Source organism: Mytilus edulis, chromosome 14, assembly GCF_963676685.1.
Source record: "Mytilus edulis chromosome 14, xbMytEdul2.2, whole genome shotgun sequence".
Taxonomy (NCBI): Eukaryota; Metazoa; Mollusca; class Bivalvia; order Mytilida; family Mytilidae; genus Mytilus; species Mytilus edulis.
Genome location: NC_092357.1, coordinates 36316455 through 36341873, shown reverse-complemented (window position 1 = coordinate 36341873; position 25419 = coordinate 36316455). Strand labels below are relative to the sequence as shown.

The following is a 25419-nucleotide window of genomic DNA, read 5'->3' as shown; positions in this document are numbered from 1 at the left end:
CATATAACACAAGAGACTCTCAGTATGACAACCTTTATGAATGATGTAGGGTAAAGACAAGATGATGTGTTTAGGTTGTTTTTGAGTGAGGTTGATACATTAGATGACATTATTATGAACAACATAAAATATCCCAAAACTTGTTACAGGACATATACAAGCAAACACAACCGACCGTCTCCATCAAGTCGTTTATCTGCTGTAAAGTCAGGAACAGCAGTCTCAAGCAGAAACTACAAGTTCATGTTCATCTTCAAATATCCTTACTAGATCTAGGCTAAGATGTTTTGTTTATATCTTTTGTAAACACAAGACCTTTAAAAAAGATCGAAAACTTCATCGTGTTTCCTCGTCTATGAGTGTTCAAAGCCTTTTTGAAACAGCAACTAAACATGCTGACAATGGAATGCATTTTCAAATTGCAGATAAAGATTTCACATCAAATGCTTTATATCACTCTGGTTGCATAACATAATACCTTTTGCGAGAAGAAGAAATTAAAGCAGAAACCAATGAAAATAATACTGGTACCATGTACGATAAAGCATTTACCTCATTTGTTCAGTCTATAAGCGAAGAATTATTCATTAACAAAACAGTGTTCTCCTTGTCTTATCTCCTTTCTAAATATAACTCATTTCTGCCAGAAAACGTCTCGTCTAAATACATTTCTTATAGACTTCAACTCAGATTCAAAAATCACTTTCGAGAACATATTGTGGTTGATGTAAATCACGGTCAAGGGGAGTCTAACTTCGTTTATAGTAGTTCTCACACATTGTCCGAGGCAGTATTCAATTCTTAGACGTGAGATTAAAAATGCCGTTGTCCCTATGGATACTTATCCTTCAGTTGATGAAATGTCTTTATCGAAATCTCTAGAGACCATGCCCTCTGTTGTGACTGGCTTTATAAATTGGCTTATCGATGACTCTTACAATCAGGTAATAAAAACCATTTGTCTGGCATTCCATTTGAAATATAAGGAAAAGCTTAGCTTTATCTGAATGCATAGTTGCATTGCACAAAAAGATTTATTACCTCTTTACATTGGCTTTTCATAATTACAGTTACATCATATGCATGGTTTGAAAGCTTTGATCGAGACATTTACATTCGCATGGATTTTGTGCATCATATCATGAGGTAAGGCGATACCTTACAAGCCTTGCGTGCTCTGAATTATCTCTAATTCAAACCAATACATACACTCCCAGTGGAATTCCCCAATATAACTAATTCTAATTAACTAACTAATTATCTTAGGGACTGTAGAAGGTACATACCAATCCATGAGTTAAGAAAATCTCTTTCACCTTTACTAGCTAGCATTCTCCCTGAAGTTCATGCTTTAACTGGTTGTGATACCACTTCCGCAATATTTGGGTTTGGCAAAAAAGGCTTTATTCAAGTTGATAAGAAAAGCTTCGAGTAAGTTTACAAATCTCCAAAACTCTCTTTCACCTTTACTAGCTAGCATTCTCCCTGAAGTTCATGCTTTAACTGGTTGTGATACCACTTCCGCAATATTTGGGTTTGGCAAAAAAGGCTTTATTCAAGTTGATAAGAAAAGCTTCGAGTAAGTTTACAAATCTCCAAAACTTTGACAAGATTGATTTTTCCACATCGTTGTCAGCAACCAGAGAGCTTATTTCAAGCTTGTATGACTCGAAAGACAAATTCGCTTCATCACAGGTTGACCCATTGCGTTGTCAGTTTATTTTAGATTTATGAGTTTGACTGTCCCTTTGGTATCCTTCGTCCCTCTTTTTTGAATTAAGGGGGCTCGCGGGTCTGAATCATTTTTTTTTAAATTTTATATAAGATTTCGCTAATTTATTCTATAAATGAACTTTATCTTATACCTGATAGAAAAATAGAAAAAAAGAAGGGTCACCGATTATTTACGCTCACAATCTGCCTTCGAAAGAAGCATACAATTTTGTAAAGGTACTTCTTTTCTGTTGAACTATAATATCGAAATAAAAAAAGAAATTAATTACAGAAATCGCTTAAATTTTTACAATTATTTAGTTTATGCTTAGCTTATTTAAAAACATAAATAAAAAATATAGGTCACCGATGAGTGAATTTTTTTTTCCAATTTTAATGCAAAAAATAGCATTTTTGCACAAAAGGGAGATAATTTGGAGCTTCTGAAATGATATAAACATTTTGAAAGTCATCTGGGGCAAAACCGAATCAATATTTTCGGTTAATTTTTGCATCATATCATAAAATAATAACTAATAGTGCAATACATAAAATTTGTTATGAAAAAACAAATGTTTAATTTTTTGCTGAAATTTTTGAACCCGCGAGCCTCCTTAAACAAGTTACGTGTTTAATAAAATTAACGGTACCAATTTTCTTGCACCAAATGCGCATTTCGACAATACATGTCTCTTCAGTGATGCTCGTGGCCAAAATATTTGAAATCCAAAGCTTATATAAAAGATGAAGAGCTATAATCCAAAAGGTCCAAAAAGTATAGCCAAATCCGTGAAAAGAATCAGAGCTTTGCATGAGGGAGATACATTCCTTAATTTATAATAATTTCTAATATTTAACTTGCATTATGCAAAGACACAGGTTTGTTGCGATTGCCACCAAGCGAATCTGCATTTAAAGAAAATGTTTTGCGGTCATGTCTTCAAACGAAAATTCGGATGTCCTCACATCTCGATCACCCAAATCCTTTGTCACCTTGCTAGTGATCTTTGACCTTGACGTGGTTGGCAAGCTTAAGACAATTAAATCATAATGCATTTATAACTGTCAAACTAACAGGTGATCAAAATAACATAAATTTTAACTGTTCTGTAAACTAGAAAATATGCGCTTTAAAGCAGTTTTACGATATGTTTTAATATAGTTTGATCAATATTTTGTCGGTATAAATACATGCTAGGCGAGACATAAGAACTTAGAAAAACAAGTTATATATGTTGCGTCATTACCCGTAAAAATTCTGATTTTCACAAAAATACGAGATTTTTTCATTTTAAACACTTTTTTGTAAAATTTTATTTCAGAAACAAAACTAAGATAGATTATAGTTTATCAAATGATATATTTCATATTATATTGCAGATGATTTTTTTTTTAACTGCATTTTTCGAACAATATCGTCAAATTGTGACTTATATTTTTTCCTCTTTTTTGCCGGATTAAGAAAAATGTGACCATTTCCCAATTTGACGACCAGGCAACTCTGAATGTACGTTTAAAGACCTTTCAAATGATATATCATATAGCCGTGTGTTAGGTAGGTGCATTAAAAACCTCCGAATCCTTGTTTTGTCGCTCGTCTATTTAGGTTATTTAGATTTTTAAAATTGTCCTCTCCTCCGCTTCACTATTGCGTACATGTGTCAAGATAAAGACATGTATTCCTATTGTTGATCATAGTCAAAACATAATTTGTAGTAAAATGTTATAAATTTTTACCTTGTTGAAAGCAAATGATCGGATATTTTCTGGTATTGACACTTATTCACTATTTCACCGTTAGAAAATATATCTTCTTTCGTGGTGACAATAGAACATAATTATTAAAGAAATGATTTTCCTTATTTATACGACAATCGATGCGACGCCTCATGATTTTTTCAAAATAAAATAGTGCACTCCATTTGGAACAATTTCACAAGAATTATAAAAAATCTTATCAGCTAAATTTGGAAACTGTTATAAAATTAGGGTTTCAAACTCTTCATGGATAATGGCATTTACTAAATTTGATTATTATTTTCTGGATCTTTTTAATTTATCTTTCGAAGTAGTCCGGTTTTTATACAGTATTAGTTTTCCTATTATAGTATTTGAGTTTTCAGAACACAAAACTATTTATAGAGAGCTATTTTCTTTTACTATGAATTACAGATAAATTTTGTTTTTATTATTTCGGTTTGTCAACTACTCACATGTTACATTTTTCACCCTTTTCAACCAACGTTGTCACTAGTCACTGAAAAAACCCGAACCTTCCGACCATTTGTATCTTACTGTATCATACATGCATATAAGACATGAATACTAGTAAGAAAGAGGTAATCAATATTTATGTGAAAGAGGCGATAAATGTCGATACATTATACATGTGTTATACTCGTCCTGAAGATGCACTTGCAACAAAATGTTTTGCATTCAACAATAAATCATTCGGTTTTTTTTCGGTCAATTGTTTTCAAAAACGTAAATTATCAGACCTTTACTCTTCAATATAAGTAAATACTTGGAATCAAATTTATCTGTTTTGTTCACACATCGCTGTAAATATAACGAAATCTGATGAAAGGTTTAGCGCTATAAAACGAGTTTCAATCCACCGTTTTCTACATTTGAAAATGCCTGTACCAAGTCAGGAATATGACAGTTGTTGTCCATTCTTTTTGATGTGTTTTGTTATTTGAGTTTGCCATGTGATAAGGGACTTTCTGATTGAATTTTCCTCAGAGTTCAGTATTTTACGTTTTACTACATACATCCCTCGAATTTAACCCAAAGGAATGAAAAATAGAAACTTGAAAAAGATGTGTACGCCTCTGAAATCTGATTGGATAAGCATACATTGGATATCTCCTCATATTTCCGTATCAAAATAAATATGCATTCTCAATATGCAAATCACTTTTATCTACTTACAAAAAAGAGGAAAAAAGAATGAATATAACGATAGAAAGGCTGACATTTATAGCATTTTGGAATAATGGACATGACCAAAACTACATCAAACAATTGGATAAGTAATTTGACATTAATCGCTAAGAAAGAGGCGCGAAAGAAAACAAGGGGACAGTCAAACTTATAGATTAATAATAAACTGACAACACTATTGCTAAAAAATTAATAGACAAACAGACATTTTATAGAACACAAAACACAACATAGAAAACTAAAGACTAAGACTAAGCAACACAAACCCAAACAAAAACCTTGGAATGATCTCAGGTGCTCCGGAAGGGTAAGCATATCCTGCTCTTAATATTACACCGTCATGTTGCTCATGTTATTACAAAGCCGGTAAATAGTCTCATCGGTAGGTCACACTTAACGTGAAAAGGGAAGTGCATTGTAATTACGACATAAGGCACATAACCGATATCATATGTGAAACGGTTATTCCATAACACTCAACCAACTCTCAGATGGCGCCCATAACGAAGGGATAATTTCAACTTTATTATTTGGGACTCTTGGTGTAATAGCTTCCATGTGAGCAGCAACCCTCTCTCATGGAAATCATGATAGGAAATGCAAACCCGGGAATATCGTACCAATTATTAAATATATACTCCGTAAAAATCTAGACGCAATGAGTACAAATAAGCAACATTAAAATAATTATAATTATAATTTGAAGGATGAAAGATTATTCTTGCACTTGTTTGCCTAAATCATTATACTGCGTGCTGGTGATAAAACACTATTACCAATGTTTTTTCAACGGATTGGACGGAGCGTATGTTTTAATTTGCATAAGGACGGCCTGTTTGAAGATGTGTGTGATAAGGATGATTGTTGTTATAATTATCATGTGTATGATATGGGACCAAAAATGAATTATTTAAGATTATATCACACGTATGTACTAAAAGTATCATTATTATTATATATATAATAATGTATTATTATGTTTAAAACCTTTCAATGTGATTGTCATTTGAATGGGAACGAAATATGGCACTTTTAAAATGACAGCATCAACTTTGAAATTATCTCCGTGCATCCTCTACACAAAGGCAATCAGACTATAGGCAGTTGCGGATCTAGAAATGTTCATTAAGTGGATGCATTGACTGCTTAGCGTAAGAGGGGTCGCCCTACATGCATCGATGGTACCCTAAATAATAAACCAAAATGTTCCCCAAGAAAGAAAGGAGCAAACTAAATTCCCCTCTGAAATGAACAAAAAAGTATTTTCAAAAGTTATAGAATAACGACATATGCGTATTTTATAACTGCTATCGTGGTAGTTATACTTTCATATCCACATGTTTCAAAATTTGATAATTTTATATGCTTTTAAACTTCACCGTACAGAAGAATTGTCTTTGTTTAGGGACAAGCTCAGGTCTATCTCTGGTTGCGGGATTTTCTCGTTGTGTTGATGATTCGTTGTTGGTCTTCTCTTGATTTTGCTCTAAGATCAGGTTATCTATTTGACTCATAACCCATTTTAATTTTCAATTTTATATACCATGTTATTTAACAGGGACATTTAAACTCATAGATCGAAAAAAAAAACAGATATTGCTAAAAAAAAAAAAAGCACAGAAAAATAATAGTAAACAAGACGCAACAAAGAACACTAATCCAACCAAACACTGGGAGTGAACTCAGGTGCTCCAAAAAAGGGTGAGCAGATCCTGCTTCACATGTTGCACCTGTGACGTTACTCATGTTGTTCCAAACCCGGTAAATAGTATAATGCACTAGCCAACACAATCTTTGAAGCTATGATTTATTACAAACTTTCTATTGCAAAACATCTTCTCTTCTGCGGCTACACGAACGTATAAACAAGAACTTTACGAAATTTACTTAACTTTGTACTTTTGAGACATTTGTAATATAACGTGTTTGGCACTAGTAGTCTTTTCTTGATTGAGCATATGAAATAAATTCGATTCATTAAAGAAAAGGAGTATAATATGACAAAAGCTATTTTTTTACCAGGATATATGCATTTAAAAAGAAATCTTCTTAAAAATACAGATCATGTGTCAAAAATTTGCTTAGTTTCACTTTCTGTTCTGTTAACTTTAACATCTTGAAGATGTGTATTTATCCGATAAAACCAGATGATTCCGATTTTTTTTAAATCAGAAAGTAGAACGGAGCATGTTCAGATAATTGCAAGCAAAGCTTTGACACAAAATCTGTATTTTCATCTGATTTTTTGTAACTCTTGTGGATTTTGTTTTATTATGTACATATCTTTATCTGAATTAAAAATTCAGTGTATTTCTGAATGAAAAAAGCTTATTCTTACTACAGTAGAAATTAATACCGATAGTTCTTAAACAAAATAGATGAAATGATGTCATTACGCATTAAGTTACGCAATATAATACGCAATGTTCTAAACCTTTACTTGAAAACCCACAGCTAAACATAAAGTATCCTTAGAGTCCGGTATGTTTGATTTTTTACGTATTACTACAACTGAAAAATGGAAGAAAATACCAAGTTATATATCAATTTATTATGAAGGCAAAATTCATCCTTTTCCTAATGAAAAAAAAACGTGCATTGTCTTTTGTAGGTACTAAGTATTTTATGAAATGTTCTAGCACACAGATTTCTCATGTGTTGCGATGAGAGACAATTTAAACGACTTTGAACAACAAAACCTTTCCTCCATCGTTGCATATCACCAATGTTCTATTTCCCTTGTCATAATACGCAGTTCGTGGCAAGCGAAGTCCATCCGATGTTGTCAGTAACGTCTTACTGTTTTTCCCGTCATGTTGAACTGTTGTTAGATTTTCGCTATTATGGCTTACAACGAAAACATTATTGTAACAATCTGCTGTGATATCTCTTGGAAAGTTGATGCTGTCATGTTCAAAATGCCAAAATTCGTTCCCATTCAAATGACAACAATGCACTATGTTGCTATCCCAATCTGAGTAAACTATCTTTTCGTTACTCAAATAGATGCGTGATACACTTTCAGATGCCGTTTTTATTGTTTTCAATTGTCTTCCAGATAAATCCAGGACTTGAATACAGTCTCCTTGAGCAACATAAAGTTTCATATCCGCATGAGATACACCCCAGCAACTCTTATGTAAACTGATCTTATTATCAACGTTGACATAATTGTTATTCATTATTTCTAGGTATGATGAAGCTCCGTACGTCACGACAATACGATCACGATCTATCACGTCAATAGCGTATGGTGGGCCAGATACTCGTATATCACGGATAAGTTTACCTGTATCGCTGTACTCAATTAAAAGTTTATCATTTGTGTCGTTCGCAATCATTAAATGACCATTAGGCAATATTACACAATCTGAAACATTCAATTTATCATAGTAATGTGTCTTCGCCATTTGAAAAGATTTGATTAGCTGGAGTTTGATATCGGATATGTTTCTTGGCGTGGGGATGTTGATCTCTATTTGAGCCTGGTCTATTTTTGAGTCCCTAAAATCAAGGTTGGTGGCAGATTCTGAAACAAACATTTTACCAAAGTCTTCTACTTCGTTGGATAATTTTTTGATTAAGCTATGAAAAGATACATCTAATGCATAATTCTTGGAAACACCGAGTTCAGTATTAATGGTTTTTATCTCGTCTAAGATCTGCTTATTGATCTGTCGCGTTCCAAGAAATACTTGTATGTCAGAAGAAAATTGTTTAATATGAATTGATTGCTCCCTGAACTTAGTAAGCATTTCTTCTGTTGATTTTAGCTTTTCAAGGATGTTCTTGTATTTTGATTTACAAATGCAAGATTTTGATCTTAGTTCGTTTAACAAATTTTCCTCTAATTTGTCGAGATGGACGTTTATTTTAGTTCTCGTGTCAAGAACAATGATTCTGACCTCCAGTTCTTGTTTTTCGATTTCCTTTGTAGCAGATTCACGATTCTTGATGCATTGTTGCACGTTGCGCAAAGTTCCCTCAATCGTCTCCTCTAGATCATTTAAAGCAGAGGATTGTCCTGAATTTGCTGAGTTTGCACTTATTGGTATAACATCAGAACACGTTTTGTGTTTGGACGGGACACATACAACACAAAGGACTTCGTCGTGACTTTTACAGAACCATTCCAGGTTTTCTCCATGCTGCTCACATATTTGGGAGATTGAAACATGTTCAATCTTGCGGTAATCGTCTATTGTAATAACCTTATGGTTCCTTGTGGTTTTACCTTTTCTGTGAACGTTTTCACACTCTCTACATAACCCCTCTTCACAATTTGTGCACCATCTCCCTGCGTCCTTCGTGACGTCATCAAACAAACACGGACCACATAATACATCTTTTTCTAAAGACATTCGTACTTACTGAAAGAAGTGAAAAATAAGATTTAGTTTCTTAAAATCATATTCACAATCGTTGTCGTTGGTTTGTTCAAAAGCCCATCCCCACTTCTAGTAATATGTTAATGTTTAAATATATCTTTCAAAATCATCAAATAATTTATATGCATTTACTACTATTGATAAATAATTGATACACCTCTTCACTAGAATTTATCAAATTTTAACATATTTGTTATGTTAGGGTAGTACCTATTGGACAGAAGCTTGTAGTATATCTAGAGGAAAAGTTTCCTAATTTTTTCCCGATTTTAGTTGGGTCTGTGACTAATACTTGGTTTTGCGGAACTCTTACAAATATTTGAATATGAACTTGTGCTACGACCTAAATTGAGCCCAAATCATTTTTAGTCTTACTTAGCCCAATATAAAAAAGAAGATGTGATTGCCAAATGAAACAACTATCCACAAAAGACCAAAATGACACAAACATTAACAACTATACGTCACCGTACGGCCTTCAACAATGAGCAAAGTCCATACCGCATAGTCAGCTATAAAAGGCCCCTATAAGACAATGTAAAACAATTCAAACGAGAAAACTAACGGCCTTATTTATGTAAAAAAATGAACGAAAAACAAATATGTAACACATAAACAAACAACAACCACTGAATTACAGGCTCCTGACTTGGGACAGGCACATACATAAATAATGTGGCGGGGTTAAACATGTTAACGGGATCACAACCCTCTCCTAACCTGGGACAGTGGTATAACAGTACAACATAAGAACGAAAGACTATTTTATACCCTTATGATATGCTTTTTGTATTTTTTATTCCTTCCATTTCCATTTAAAGTACATTTTATACATATGGAAGGATTATTTAAAAAAGTGCTATAAAATATTCCATCTTTATGTAAGGCCCCCCCCCCCCCCTTTCATTCGAAAACCTCTATTATCAGACACAGACTCATTTGAATTTGGAATAATTGTAAAGAATCTGGTACTTTAGATGAGTATTATATTGCTTAAGGTACATGGTAGATTAATTATTAAGGCCTTTAAAAAGTTATTTTTGTTATATTTGAATTCGTAAAGTCCCATATCTTGATAGTTGAAAAGACAATAACAATCAAAACCAAGGAGTAAACAAAGACTCACAAAACGAAAGGACATTTACAACAGTTATAAATAATAATTAAGAAACACAACGAACTCCACTAAAAACCGGGAGTGAAATCAGGTGCTCCAGAAGGGTAAGGATTTTCTGCACCCTTTTACGGCACCCGTCGTGTTATTTCATTGTTCAGTTCGGTAATGATAGAAGGTTATTATAAATCATCAAGAATATCAGATGTGATTTCTGACACACTTTTGTCAAAATAGCCAATCAGCTCATGATGGCGACCGTGAAATTTCTGGAGAAGTGACCTTAATTTGATTGATTCGTAACCCTGTCTTAGCAACTTTTGAGAAACAGGATTCCTCGTTCAACAAAATCAACGTACTTTGAGCTAGCTCTAGAGTAACGTATCAATTGAGACACATATACTCCATATGCTGGTGTCGCTGGGATGTTGCTACACAGAAATGGAAAGTTGACTATAGGAAAATCAAAATAATCGCGTTTGTCATAAATTTTGGTATTCAACCTTACATCAGTAGTCATTTCGAGAAAAAGGTATAAATATGAAGCAGATTTATCTGTGAAGGTAGTATCTTTAATTTCAAGTTCACTTGGATATATTTAATGTTAGTGTGAATCTATTATTATTAGAGACAGTACATCATCAATATACCGAAAGGTGAAATTAAAAGACTGGGCTTATTTCTTTTCTCCTTTCTGTACACGCCCTTGGATAAATTCTGATTCATATGAATAAAAAAAAAAAAAAATTTGCAAGTAGAGGAGCACAATTTGTACCCATTGGGATTCCAATAGTCTGTTGGAAGACCAAACCTCCAATGTCAACAAAATGTTGTCAATTAAAAAGTCCAGCATGGCAGTGATATCCTCGTCGGTATATTTTTTCCTTGACTCTGTATGATTTAACACAAAGTAAGCTGAATTCCAGCTCACAACTAGATATTTAAAACGTCTAGTGCCCTTTTTGTTAAAGAAGCATAAGCTGACAAGTTCTTTCTTCAAATTAAATATGGATTGTTGAATATAAAATTACTTCATATTGTCTATAAAATATATACTTTTGTCATGAAACTTAGAAAGCAATCACAAAATTCATTCAAATTTTGTCATACAAAGTTTTGTTCTATTTTATTAGGTCCGATTGTTTGTTAAAAAAGTACGGCCTCTAATTGTAACTCATATATTGTCAATTAAGAAAGCAAGCATCGTGATTAATAGTATGTCACTTCGAACCAGATTGATTTTTTACAAAGTATGAATTTGATCTCTTCATAAATTAAGATAATTATATTTACGTCGGTCAATCTATTTATGAAACAAAGCCGTACCATTTTTTTTCAAATTGTCATTTAGTTTGGAATACTTGTGTAAAAGATAGAAAAGTCATATGTTTAATACTACTGCAAGAGGAAAAAGACTGAAACAGATTATATTAGTATCCATATCTTATTCACGCTTGTCCTAAAAAAGTTAGTTACACAATAACGTGAAGACCGACTTTGATAGTTGATCAAACTAATGTAAATAGATATAAGAAGATGTGGTATGAGTGCCGATGAGACAACTCATCATCCATGTCAAAATTTATAAGAGTAAACCGGTCAAGGAAAGGTCTTCAACACGGAGCTGAGACTCACACCGAACAGCAAGCTATAAAAGGCCCCAAAAATTACTTACAATCAAGATACACAGGCAAATTTTATTCACATCAATTTCACGTGAATCTAAATTCATGTGAATTTCACCTCAAACGAACTTATACATGAAACTCACGTGAAATCAGTTTATGTGAGTTTCACATGAATTTCACGTGAACATCACATTAATTTTATTCACGGAAAATTCTCATGAAATTAATAAATAAAGAAATTCATGTGATTTTTTTTCACGTGAGAATCATGTGAATCTCAATTCACGTGAAATTCACATGAAAATTTTCACTTGAGTTTCATGTATAAGCTCGTTTGAGGTGAATCTCACGTAAAAATTTTAATGTAAAATTCACGTGAGCAAATTTTGCCTGTGTACCAAGTCAGGAATATGAAATTTGTTGTCCATTCGTTTGAAGTGTTTTATCCTTTGATTTTATCATATGATTAAAAGGAAATTTCCGTTTTGAATTCTCCTCTGAGTTCAGCACTTTTGTAATTCAACTTTTTTCTAGAAATAAGTTTGAGTGACCACTTAGAAGACTCAACAATATACAATTGTTTGGTAAAATTCTGATGGCATTTAAGCATCCATTACAGTGAATGAAAATTAAGTTTTTCATCATTGAAAATTGAAATTGTAAAGGCCCATTGAACAGCCTTATAATTTTCAAGATTTGGTCCTTGGTCAGTTTCGTTGGAGGTACATGTTGAGTTATCAAGTTAATTGTAAATACCTGAATCCTTTGTCAGTAATTAATGTAATTTAACTTCAATTTTTATCAACTATCATGTGTCCGAAACATTTTTAGAAATTGTCACATGAGAGTTTCCAAAATGGTGTTAGAAATAACCATTGTACAGTAGGTTACATTCTATGTTCACTGTATATATATTTTTTCTTTCGAATTAATGAGATCACTTCCAAGTAGAATGCATCTTCAAAAATAATAAAATATGGTGTTTTTTTTTCTCTTATAACTTTTGTTGATTGATATTCAAAAGAAGGAAGTTATAACAAAAGTCATAATTTTGATACATGCTTTAAATGACAGTTAAAATTCTTACAGAATAATGTTACTTTTTTTTTTAATAAATAAGGACAAAAAAGTCAATAGTCAATATGTGTCGGTATATAATTGTTAACAGCGGTGGAGAAATTTGTTTCAGGGAACATACATATGTCATATTTTCAGCGCCTGTAAATGACAAATAATGACACAATGAATGCAAACCCAAGTTATTTTACACAATATTTTACTTTTCAAAAGTGCATGATAAATAAAGGCAACAACAGTATACCGATGTTCAAAACTCACAAATCGATAGAAAACAAATCCGGGTCATAAACCAGAACCAAGGGAAACACATAAAATACAAGAGAATGACATCACAACATTAAAATGTAACACACACAGAAACGAACTAAGCAGTAGACAAAATCCGATGAGAATAACAAATATAACATCAAAACTAATTACATGAATTTCGGATAGAAAAGTACCGTGACACGTTTTATAATAATATGAATTTACACTCAAATATAAGAGGGAACAAACGACACAAAAGGAACACAACGTTAAAATGTAACACACACAGAAACGAACTATAATATTACAAAGACCATATTTCTGACTTGGTGCAGGACATTTTTTAAAGAAAAAAATGGTGGGTTTGAACCTGGTTTTGTGGCATGCCAAACCTCCCTCTTTTATGGCCATGTAAAATATAACATTAAAATGACAAGACAACATTACAGGACTACAATACAAATAAATAGGAGCGTAGAATTGAAAAAGAAAACACGAATAATAGCTAACAAAAGGCAACAGGTTTAGAATCTAATACGCCAGAAGTACGTTTTGTCCACACAAGACTTACTAGTGACGCCCAGATACAATAATTTGAAAGCCAAAACAAGTACAAAGTTGAACAGCATCGAGGACCAAAAGTTAAAAAAAGTTGTGCCACAAACGGCCAGGGTTTTCTGTTAGGTACCAGAACATCCCTATGTTTTAGAATAATTTATACTTTTGCAAACAGTAAATCTTATAAAATGACTACATACAAGATATACATGATAAAACTGAAGTATTGAATAATACAGAAAACAACGGGATACAATACATAACCCGACAAAATCCAACACAATTCAACACAAAAGATAGACACACCCGAATTAGTCAAGGCCTCAACGCAAAGTGACGTCACATTTTAAATTGTAAAAAGATAAACACGATAAAATTGAAGTATTAACTAATACAGAAAACAACCGGATACATTACATAACACGACAAAATCCAACACAATTCAACACAAAAAATAGACACACCCGAATTAGTCAAGGTCTTAAAGCAAAGTGAAGTCACATTTTAAATTGTAAAAAATGACAAAAAAATGACGTCACATCTGCATTTGTAAAACAGAACATCAAAAATGATTATGACGTCACATTTAAATGAATAAACCTATCTGTCACAAATAAGATAGAATTATGATTGATTTGATGTTATATTTGAACTAAAGACTGATATAACATTAATAACAATGAAAATTGCAATACTGAGGTAGCAATTAGACAATTACCTATTTTCTATGTCCGGTTAATTCAGAATCAAACTGCAACCGTAATAGAATACATAGAAAGTGAAAACGTCAAGGCATAGATCTTGTTAATGTAAAGGAAGTCAATAAAGCTATAGAAAAACTTAAGGTAGATTCATGGTATACCGCCATCTTGGATTGAACAATCACAGTAAAAAATCGGTCTAGTTATTTGCCTAAATCTGCAAATTTGGAGACAGATTTGCAATTTGATGGTTAGACTGTTTAATAATATAAAGAAAACTTGACAATTTATTGTATAATTCAAAATAATTAAACAAATATCATGTTATTTTGCTTTTTGAATCATTTTTTTCAAATGAGCCATTTACGGGAAGATAACTCTTTTAGTAAAAAATTTATACTGGACAGATAGGGAATTTTTTTCTTTTTACTTGTAGCAAGAAAACAAGTTCGGTGACACCATTTTTTCTTTTTATTTTCTTAAAACATATTACAAAACCTTTCTTTTCACAATTTATTTCAAAATTCTATCTCATAGATTATTTTTTATGCACACAATTGTGTTTTTCCATTAACAATCTAACCAAATTTAGGCAATTTTCAACGACTCATAGCTTGAAAAATAACACGGTGACCCCTACTTTTTATTATATTTTTGAAAAGAGCATATTAAAATCTTCATTCTGGCTAAGTATAAGAAAATTCTGTCTCAAAAAAGATTTACTTATGATCTACCTTAAAGCAGGAAAAGCACCAGATAAAGATGGAATTTCGGCAGAACACTACAAACATGGGATGGAAGAGTTAAGTCCCTTTATAGTACATTTGCTAAATTTAATCTTAACATATTTGGATGTATCAATCTTCCTTAATGCGGGGTTCACACATTGCCGATTATTAGTTAAAAAGTCGGATTAGTATCCTCAATTATCTGGAATGTCCTATTATTGTCTGAACGCAGTCGTTTTAGTTCGTAACAGATTCCTACTGGTCGGGAAGGGTCCGAATAGTTCGGCAAAGCACCCCGACAGTTAGGTGCGTCCCGTAACATTCGGGGAAACTCAGCCGATTTTGTCTAGTCGGATTACAATCGTGACTATGTCGTGACAGATTCTGCTGTATCGGATCAAAATCCTAACAATGTTCTGTGTATTCTGGACGGTGTCCTGTGGAACGGGAATGATCTGGAGAAATTTTTCATTGCTGTTTTTCTGCCGATTGAGTCAAGATTGCATCCAGATCGTGTCGATTGCGAACCGTTTTTGCCGAAACCGTTCCGAAACAGTCCCGTTATTAATTCTAAATTCGTCAATGATACCCACGTCAGAGTCCCGACAATTACAGAATACAATACGACTGAGACCAGACAAAGCCGTTTGCAATGCGATAGAGCGGACCGTGATAGGATTACGTTCCGACAGTACCTGATCATCCCGAGTATGCCGACAGTTTTCGAACGGATAACTTCCGTCAGCGTCGGTTCACTGTCTTGTCACTATCTGATCTCTGTCGGATTACATTCGGTAGAATCGGGACGCAGTCGTGACAGACTCGGTCGAATTTTACCTGGCGAAAGATACAAATCGGATTAGAAGCGGATTTAGAACGGGATTATCGGGATAAATTCGCTTGGAAACGGTTGAATATCGACGCTTCCTGAACAATATCTGATTGTTGTCGTGATTAAATTTTTTTTTTTACAAATTTTAATTAAAGTTTGAATTTCCATCCACGATTCATAGGATCTTGATCAGACTTTTAATACATTTTAATCGGGAATGGTCCTGTTAAGGACGGCAGTAAAAATCGTGAATGTGTGACCCCAGCTTAAGACAGGGATTCTAAAAGCAATCTTAAAGAAAGAAAAAGACCAAACATTACCATCTAGCTATAGAGGAATAACTGTAACTAAAACCTTTGCAAAAATATTACAAAGTATATTGAAGGATAGAGTTGACTCTGTATTTAACAACAAAACTCCCTGCAAAGAGGCTTTACAGAAGGAGTATCGTCACTATGTGCAACATTCCTCACATCAGAAGCAATCGAAGAAAGTAAGAAATAAATGATACTGCTGATCTTAATAACTCTTGATGCAGAAAAGGCATTTGACAAGCTAAACAATGAAATACTATTCAACAAACTGTACCATTATGGAATAAAAGGAAAACTCTGGACATTACTGAGAAACTTGTATAAAGGAATGAGCATTAAGGTTAAATGGGAAGGGCAATGTACAGAAGATGTAATGGTGCTACAAGGAATTCAACATGTTCAACAGGGTGAAAAACTATCTACAACGCTATATAAATGCTACAACAACTTCATACTGGATAGCATATTAAAAAGTGGACTTGGAGCATGTATTGGTGATATACAAGTCCCTGCACCAACATGTGCCGATGACATTGCTGTCCTGGCAAATAGTACTGCAGATGCACAAGGAATATTAGACATAGTACAACACCATACAAGCAGAGATCTAGTCAAAATCAATCCAACTTAATCTGAAGCTGTTCTTTACAATGCAAAAGGCTCAAATATATCAACATTGCAATTTGAAGACAATGACATCAATATAACCAATGAAAAAAGTAAAATCACAAAGATACTGAACTTAGAGGAAAATCAATTCGGAAAGTCCATAATCAAATGGCAAAATCTAGAAACCAAACATCTAGGTATATAAGAAACGAACAAAACCGTGCAAATATCTCAGAAAGAATAAGAACCGATAGGGCAACAATATACAGCCTTCTTGGAGCTGGGTAACATGTCAGAAGGGGATTCTCACCCATGGTTGCATACAAGCTATGGAGAACATATGCAGTACCAAGAAGCATATACGGACTTGAGGTGATGAACTTACTTGCAAAAGAAAAGGATATGCTAGAACTGACAGAGAGAAAAATCCTCCGACAAATTCAAGGGCTTCCAAATAATACAGCAAATATGGCTGTCTATACCCTGGTAGGAGCAGAACTTATTGCCATCACATTAGACAAAAATGTACTAACCTTCTTCATGAATATTGTTCGAAATTCAGGAACCATAGAATGTGAAATTCTGCGCCGACAAATAGTATTTTCAGACCAAAGAGGAAAAGACTTTATCAACAGAGTAGAAAAAACTCTATCAAAATACAATTTGAAATCTAGTAGCTACTACATAGAAAATCCACTGAATAAAATCGAATGGAAAAGACTAGTAGGAATAAAGATCGAGGCATACTGGAAAAATGAATGTCATAATGAAAAAATGGAAAAAAACATCACAATCCATTAGTACTCAAACGTACATATTCCAAGCCAAAAGAGCTAAGTTCAATCCGAAAGTTAACCCGATGTGTAGAATCTGTGAACAGGGAAATGAAGATCTAGAACATTTTATACTACACTGCAAAGAATTAGAGCAGCAAATTAGATCTAAATACTGCTAAAAAATCAAACAGACAATTAATGAAATTGATACCTCAACATACAAGAAGATCATACAACAAGGTAATTTACTGCAGCTCATAATGGACTGTACTAGCAAGGACATAAACTGTTACTCAATTGTTTATGAAAACATTAAAACTCTGGCTAGAAATATGTGTTATGAGATGCACTTGCTGCGCACAAAAAGGATTAAAAAAAAACTTGATCACAAGTACAGTATAAGTAAACTTTTTAAAATAAAATAGTTCCTTACTAATAGTATATCCTCTTACTATTTTATGACTTATAAACTTTTATTTAAAGATAAATCTTTTCTTTTTAAAAGTGTAAGATATCAGTTATTATTTAAAGAATAATGACAAGATCTCCATATAGTAAATTAAACTGTAAAGAAAATTTATGTATATATTATAGCTTAAATTTTTTCCAAACCCCAACCATTTTACATAAGTCTTATAATATAAATTTACATTATAGTTCCCGATGTATGTATAGCACTCTTAACTAATAATTATAAGTAATTTTAATTTGAGACCATTTTGATTCTTATTTGTAAATATATGCAGTTGTTTCTTAACATTTTCTTACACCCCAGCAAATATGAATTATTATATATTTTTTAAAGCTTTATGATGATAATCCTATGAATTAATTATGATATTTATTATTTAGTGATTATTATAACCGAATTCAGTCATCTGTCTATAATTATTTGTTTCCTTATGTTTTAAGGTGTAAATAGTTGCTAAAACTATACCCTTTGGGTTGTGCTGCACAATTAATGAAGGAATATACAAGAAACTGAACTGAATGCATTACGATAATACGAAAGAAATTTAGGTATTCGAAAACAGAAAAGAACTTATACAAATCTGTCTACATTGATCATATTTAAACTATGATTTAAAGAAAATTGCAAGATAATGTAAAACCAATATATACATTGGACGAGGAAGTGAAATATACCACTTGATGCGCAGTTTCGCTATTCCTATTCTTTTCAATACCAAAGAATATAAAGTAAAATTAGATTTATCATAACATTAAGACAGTAACGAGGATTATGTTCAATACGTTAGATAAACTTTACCTGTTATATTATATCAATTATATCGTGTATTTGTCAATTCATATTTCCTAACATTGATGTCATTGATCATTCGCAAACAATGTGTGTAGTCATAGGTTCAATAACTCGTTTTGAAATAAGATTAAAGCGCGCGAAATTTCAAATCTAATAAATCGTAGCAGAAGAACTATATTAAATTGTAACTATTTAATTCTTGTTGTAATTCTGTTTTCCTGGTAAAAGTTAATTATCTGTTCCTTTAGTTTGGAATTGAAGAAATAATTTATATGAATATTATCACGATGCAGAAATACTCTGTGAAAATGTGTTATCTTCCGTGATAACCAGATACCAAGGACAACGTTAAACTTATCAAAAGAAATGAACTTCCTTTAGGCTATCGATGGAACTTGTTTAAAAAAAAAAATCCACGTTTTGTTCTATGACAAGAAAAACCTTAAAATCTGCATTATAGTATCTCTTTTACCGACTTAAGTGGGATATTCCTTTCTAATGCGTTTGGGTATAAATACGCCCTGCGGATCATTTAGAATATGAAATAAAACTCATTAATTAATCCAGATATAAACCTGTTAAAATTATTATCCATACACAATAAAAAATACTACTGTAACTGCATGTAGAAGGAAACAAATGAATTGTTACCACCCGATAACGGTGTATGACAAATACAAGACGCATTGTAAGTTATTTATTGTAACAACTTAGTTTATGGAATAGAGGGAATATGTCTTTTTCTATTTGTAATTACATTTCTATCCCGGAAAAGTGGTTATTTAGTCAACAATTTTAATTGCATCGAATGAAATATTCAGAAAAATTGTTTTTCTAATAGCAATTCATTTTTGTTGCTGTTGTCTGTTCTAAGGTCGGGTTGTTGTCTCTTTGACACATTTCCTATTTCCATTTTTAATTTTATTTAAACAGATAATAAGGATATAATTATATAACATACCCAACCGACTGTATTCAATAGAAAAAAAGGATATCTTTTGATAGAGTAAAAGGTATAAATAAATTTTAAAAAGTTAGGAACTGACACGAAGACGAATATAAATACATGTAGGTCTCAGTAGGATTTCTTATTCAGTGTGTATCGTTCTAGGCCTGAACATGCATGAGATATTTGCCACTGGACGTTAAGCAAGCAATCAACAATAAATCAACCTATTCAGCATGTTCAGTGTGTCTCAATAAATTTTTCAAAATCTTACACTCGAATATGTTAAATTTGCTTTATTTTATGAACGTATACTTTAAATTTCATCTCACATATATGATAACATTTCTGTATTGTGGCGATAATTAACAAAACTTCACCTTATATTTGTTTCAAAAATTAAAATGCGTGATAAGACGATTTCTTTTACACCTATCATCGATTGCGCTATCAAAAATAAATTCCAAATTCAGCAACAGACGAAAATGTTTAAATCTAAAAAGTAAAATCACAAAAATACTGAACTTAGAGGAAAATCAATTCGGAAAGTCCATAATCACATGGCAAAATCAAATAACAAATAAGCCCTTTTTACTGGTTAATTCACTATGAACAAAGGGTCCAGAATTGTCCAACTGGTTCTAATCATTTTGTCTACTTTATACTTTCAAATGAAGAAAAGAGACGAATAAGGGAGGTTTACGTACAAAAAGATATTGAAAGAGTCAAACAGTTTTCCTTAACTCCAGGGGCAATTCCCTAGAGAGTGTTCGGACTCCATTATTTAATCAATAGAGCCTCACACGTTGTGTTTCTGATGCTCTTATGCTGTAAATTTTGCATTATGTGGGCACTGTCGAACACTCACCTAACATTGGCTGGAGTTTGACTTCACAGATTAGACCAACATTTGTGATGTAGTAATTTAATATAGCCAAATCTCTGCAACTGTCCCAACCAAAATACAACAGGATAGAATAACAGGATTGACCAGCTGCATATAATCAATATCTAATATTCTCACTATAAAGAAAACAAATCATTTGTATTTAAAAAAAAAACATTATACTATGACTGAAAGTAGTTAGCAAACTTTAATTGTGCATTAAAATGCATGTTCATTAAAAGATCATGACCATCCCATTCCTGAAAAAAGACTGTCCAACATAATTTTTGAGTGATATTGAATCGTAAAAATTCCACATTTATAAGTTAAAAATTGGTATAAAATTGGTTTAAATGCCTAAAACTCCTAACAGAAGACATAATCTTTAAAACAGTTTAATTGAAGTCTCGAGATGGCATGTCAGTTAACTGCTAGTAGTCTTTTTTGGTATTAATGCATTATTGACATTTTATTTATTTTTCTTTTGTTACATCTTCTGACATCAGACTCGGACTTCTCTTGAACTGAATTTTAATGTGCGCATTGTTATGTGTTTACTTCTCTACATTTGCTAGAGGTATAGTGGGATGGTTGAGATCTCATAAACATGTTTACACCCGCCGCATTTTTGCGCCTGTCCCAAGTCGGGAGCCTCTGGTCTTTGTTAGTCTTGTATTATTTTTAATTTTAGTTTCTTGTGTATAATTTGGAGTAACGTATGACGTTAATTATCACTGAACTAGTATATATGTTTGATTAGGAGCCAGCTGAAGAACGCCTCTGGGTTCGAGAATTTTTCGATGCATTGAATACCTTTTGGTGACCTTCTGCTGTTGTCTGTTCTATAGTCGGGTTGTTGTCTCTTTGACATATTCCCCATTTCTATTCTCAATTTTCATTTAAATGTAGAAGATCAAAGAGAGGAATTTATACAGGCAGTCAGAAGTTTCTAAAGATACTTTCACACCCTTAGCCATAGTTTGAAAATATAGGTGAAAACAGTTCTTTCCCAAGTACTAAAAGTGATGGTGACATTAACCAATTTGATATACATCCTAAGGCTACAAAAGTTAAATAATGAAAGCAAATAGAAACAAAAGTTTCTTTATGCAAAGCTGACAAATTTATACTCACAACCCTTAATAACATATTCAATGATGACAATAATGGTTTAACAGATGTGAATACACAACTGGGTATCCCCAATCATTCAATGAAAAAGTTCATGCCTTGATCATGGAGTACACAGACATAATATGGATAATAAAATGTGATGGTCTGTAGATATAAATGTTAAAGATTGTTAAAAATATTCGATAAATTCTTATAATGGATAAAGGAGAAGTCGAGGTTTCCACCCAAAAAAAATCCATGCCTCGGTAAGCACAAACCTAAAATTATTCAGATGAAATAGAAGATGCCTATGAACATTGTACTGTTAAGATTGTGAGAAAGTGTCAATGAATTATTATAAGGGTTTTAAAAGGAGTTGCAGATATTAAGTGGTCACCCCAAAAATGTGCACCAAAGTGTGCAGATCCATGTCATTCAAAATAAACCCAAATAATAATTTGAATAAAAAAAGTTAAATAAGAGGTGCAAAAGTATATCCTGTGATTAAGTTGTTCTAAGGTTTTAAAAATGTTGTCGTGCAAGTTAAGTGCAGTTACAGATACAAACGTGGGACACAAGGATGAACGAACGGACGGACTAAATCATAACTATTATACCACCCCTTCAGAAACCGCGGATATCAAAATATATATCAATAGAAATTTATAAAATGTAGTGACATATGTATACTATTTGTTTACATAAAACAAGCGCAAAGCAACCAGACATTGTTTTAGCTTAATGGTATATACAGATCATTTTTATTTTGAATAATGGTGGTAAAAATTCTTGAATGATTATTCAAATATGGCGCACCCCTTTTGCTTTGTAAACCACAGCGTAATAAAAATTTTAATATATCTATACTTATTCCACATACACAGCCATGTTAAGTTCTTCTTTAAGATACTTAGGATTTTGATGACTTCAAACAACACTGTCTCTTTTCAAAATGAAATTCTAATGGCTACAAAGCCTGCAGAGTTTAAATAACAGATGTTCAATTCACTTGCAATCTAACTACTAATTCTTATTTTATGATGATCTGAAATGTAAATATATAATGGTCGACTAAGGATTAAAGTGTAACCTTTGCTATTTTAAACCAAGTCGTTCACCAAGTTGGCATCATCGGGAAAATATATCACAGGACTAACAATCCTCATCTTGCAATGACAAAAAGAGGGTTACTGAAGTCGACAATTGGAAATAACGAAACCATATGGATGCAATTACAAAATTGATTGTATCGGTATTCTATCTAGTCCTTCCTGTAGCTCGTTGAATGAGATATTTTTTTCAACTCTATTCCTCGACGTATACGCAGTCATTTTCATCGTCATTTTAAATCCTAAACTATCCATCATGTCTCTATAAATGACTTGCTGTCATTTACAAAGCCATTTTGTATTCATCACATTTGCACGAAGCTTTATTCATTACCCCTTTCAAAACTTCATTTTCTGTCCTTTTTATGTATGGAAACCACTATTACAAACCCCTTATTCAAACCAATACAAACTGTTTTTTTCTTTCTCCAAGCCACTTTATTATGAATTATCCTGATTGATAGCATCATCAATTGTCATGGCAGAAGGTAGTTCATTTAAGAAATCAAAAATCTCCATTTTACAGCTTAGGAATCTTATTTGTTTATTTGTTCTTCATCTGCAGCAGGAATGTGTAAACCACATACAATTTGAAATCGAGGGGGAGTAATTATTCAACAGCAATACGTAATGTATATGATTTGAAACCTATTTTGTGTTATATGCGAATCATACAGTCGTTGTGGATTTAAGTATTTTCCTATACTAGTTGGTTTTGTACGTTGTTTTAACGTTATGTCAGCCTACGAATCGATATTTAAAAGGGAAAGGGGCAATGTCTCAAAAGCTAGAAGAGTCTTCTGAATTTTCCTTTCATGGTCTAAAGTCAGTAACCTCGTAAGTAGTTGTCGCGTGAGAGTTTTGTCTAGTTTGGGAAATTGTATGCGTAAAAAACCCATATGAAATTACAATAAAACACGGTTGAAGAAATCATCGCATCTACCTAGTACTAGATAGATATAGAAATAAAAAAAAATTTGGTATGAGTGCCTATGAGACAACTCTCCATCCAAGTTACAATTTATAAAAGTTAACTATTATAGGTCAAGTTACGGTCTTCAACGCGGAGCCTTGTCTGACAACGAACAGCAAGCTAAAAATTGCCCCGGAAAATTTTAATAAAACTTCATCATAGGCTGGTAAAAGCTTTGACCCTGCACACATTTTTAGAATGAAGCGTTTCTGCGCTTTATAAAAAATGTACTTCGGTCAACGCTTTTACACCCCAATAAAGTTACAAAAAGAAGCATGCAGTTCTTAAATGAGTTGCACTTACTATAGTATAACATCTATATTTTATCATACATGTAAATAGTCTATTATAAAAAAAATCACCTACCTAGATTTTAAATTACATGAATATTTCCGAAATACTGCGTCTTGAGTTCAAAATTCGCATGTTATTTTCTTTATGAAAAGTTTACAAAAACAATGACCCAAGCAGACTATGAAGCTATATTGAAAAGTGGTTGTCTCCATACGTTATGAATTCATTATAAACTAGCTTTAATCAGTAAAGACTCATGATTTGTGAAATTGTCGAAATCATTGTTTGTAGCTCATATTAAATTTTACTGTTTTCATATGGTTTTTTAAAACATATATCATTCTTTTTGACAAAGTGATTTTTATATTGCTCCAAATAAACAAATACAATTGAAAACCTTGTGTTGATCTAAAGTATTTTTATATGACGATTGGCAACAATTTAGCAGTGACTTAATAGGCGTCAAAAATATCAACTTTAGTTATTTTGTTAATAGTCAATTGAAAAAAAAACACAAGAAAACACGTTATTCGTCACCCATGTGTTTATACTTGATCACAAATCTTTTTGTTTTTTTATTTATTCTAAACAAACAAAACAATAAAACTCCAATGAACAAAGTAGACCATGTAAACATATTGAAAGGTTACAATCTTTCTACTTCACGTATTCATTGTGAAAAGTCTTCAACCAGTGCGGACTCATGACCTGTAAAATTGTTAAATCATGGTTTCATTTGTAAGTATCAAAACAATAAACCTATTCTTTTGAAATGTTTATGGACACTCATAATAGACAAAGCGATAATGATTGTAAATTTGTGATTTCTTTATACACATCAGATTGAATAGTTTTGACCTTTTTTTCCTGTAAAGAGTTAACTACTAGATGATTGACACGATGTTAGGGTAGTGCCGTATGAACGAATGTTCAATGAAAAGCAAATCAACTCTATTCCTAAAATAATCCTTTTGTATTAAGGATGTACTTAGGTGAGGTTTGGGAATTTGTGTCCAATATTCGAACTTCTTCCATTTTTTTTTCTCCATAAAAAAAAATGTAAAATATTTTGTTCCATAACACCCATTTATCTTTTTACATAAGACTGACTTGCTCATAAAGGGTTATTTGCCATAATTTAAGCAGATTTTACTGTTTTTTTCTTTTGATTTTGGGACCCAAATAATACCAATGCAAA

General features: G+C 32.4%; 1 protein-coding gene across 1 annotated transcript; it reads right to left on the bottom strand.

Annotated features, from left to right (window-relative positions):
• Positions 1-7334: 7334 nt before the first annotated feature.
• LOC139504164 (uncharacterized) lies at positions 7335-9020 on the bottom strand. The gene has a single exon (XM_071294227.1). It carries the CDS (start codon positions 9018-9020, stop codon positions 7335-7337), a length of 1686 nt encoding a protein of 561 aa, XP_071150328.1.
• Positions 9021-25419: the final 16399 nt, after the last annotated feature.

Bases quoted from the DNA above. Each gene is read 5' to 3' on its own strand.
- LOC139504164 (XM_071294227.1), bottom strand. From the start codon at position 9,020: ATGTCTTTAGAAAAAGATGTATTATGTGGTCCGTGTTTGTTTGATGAC.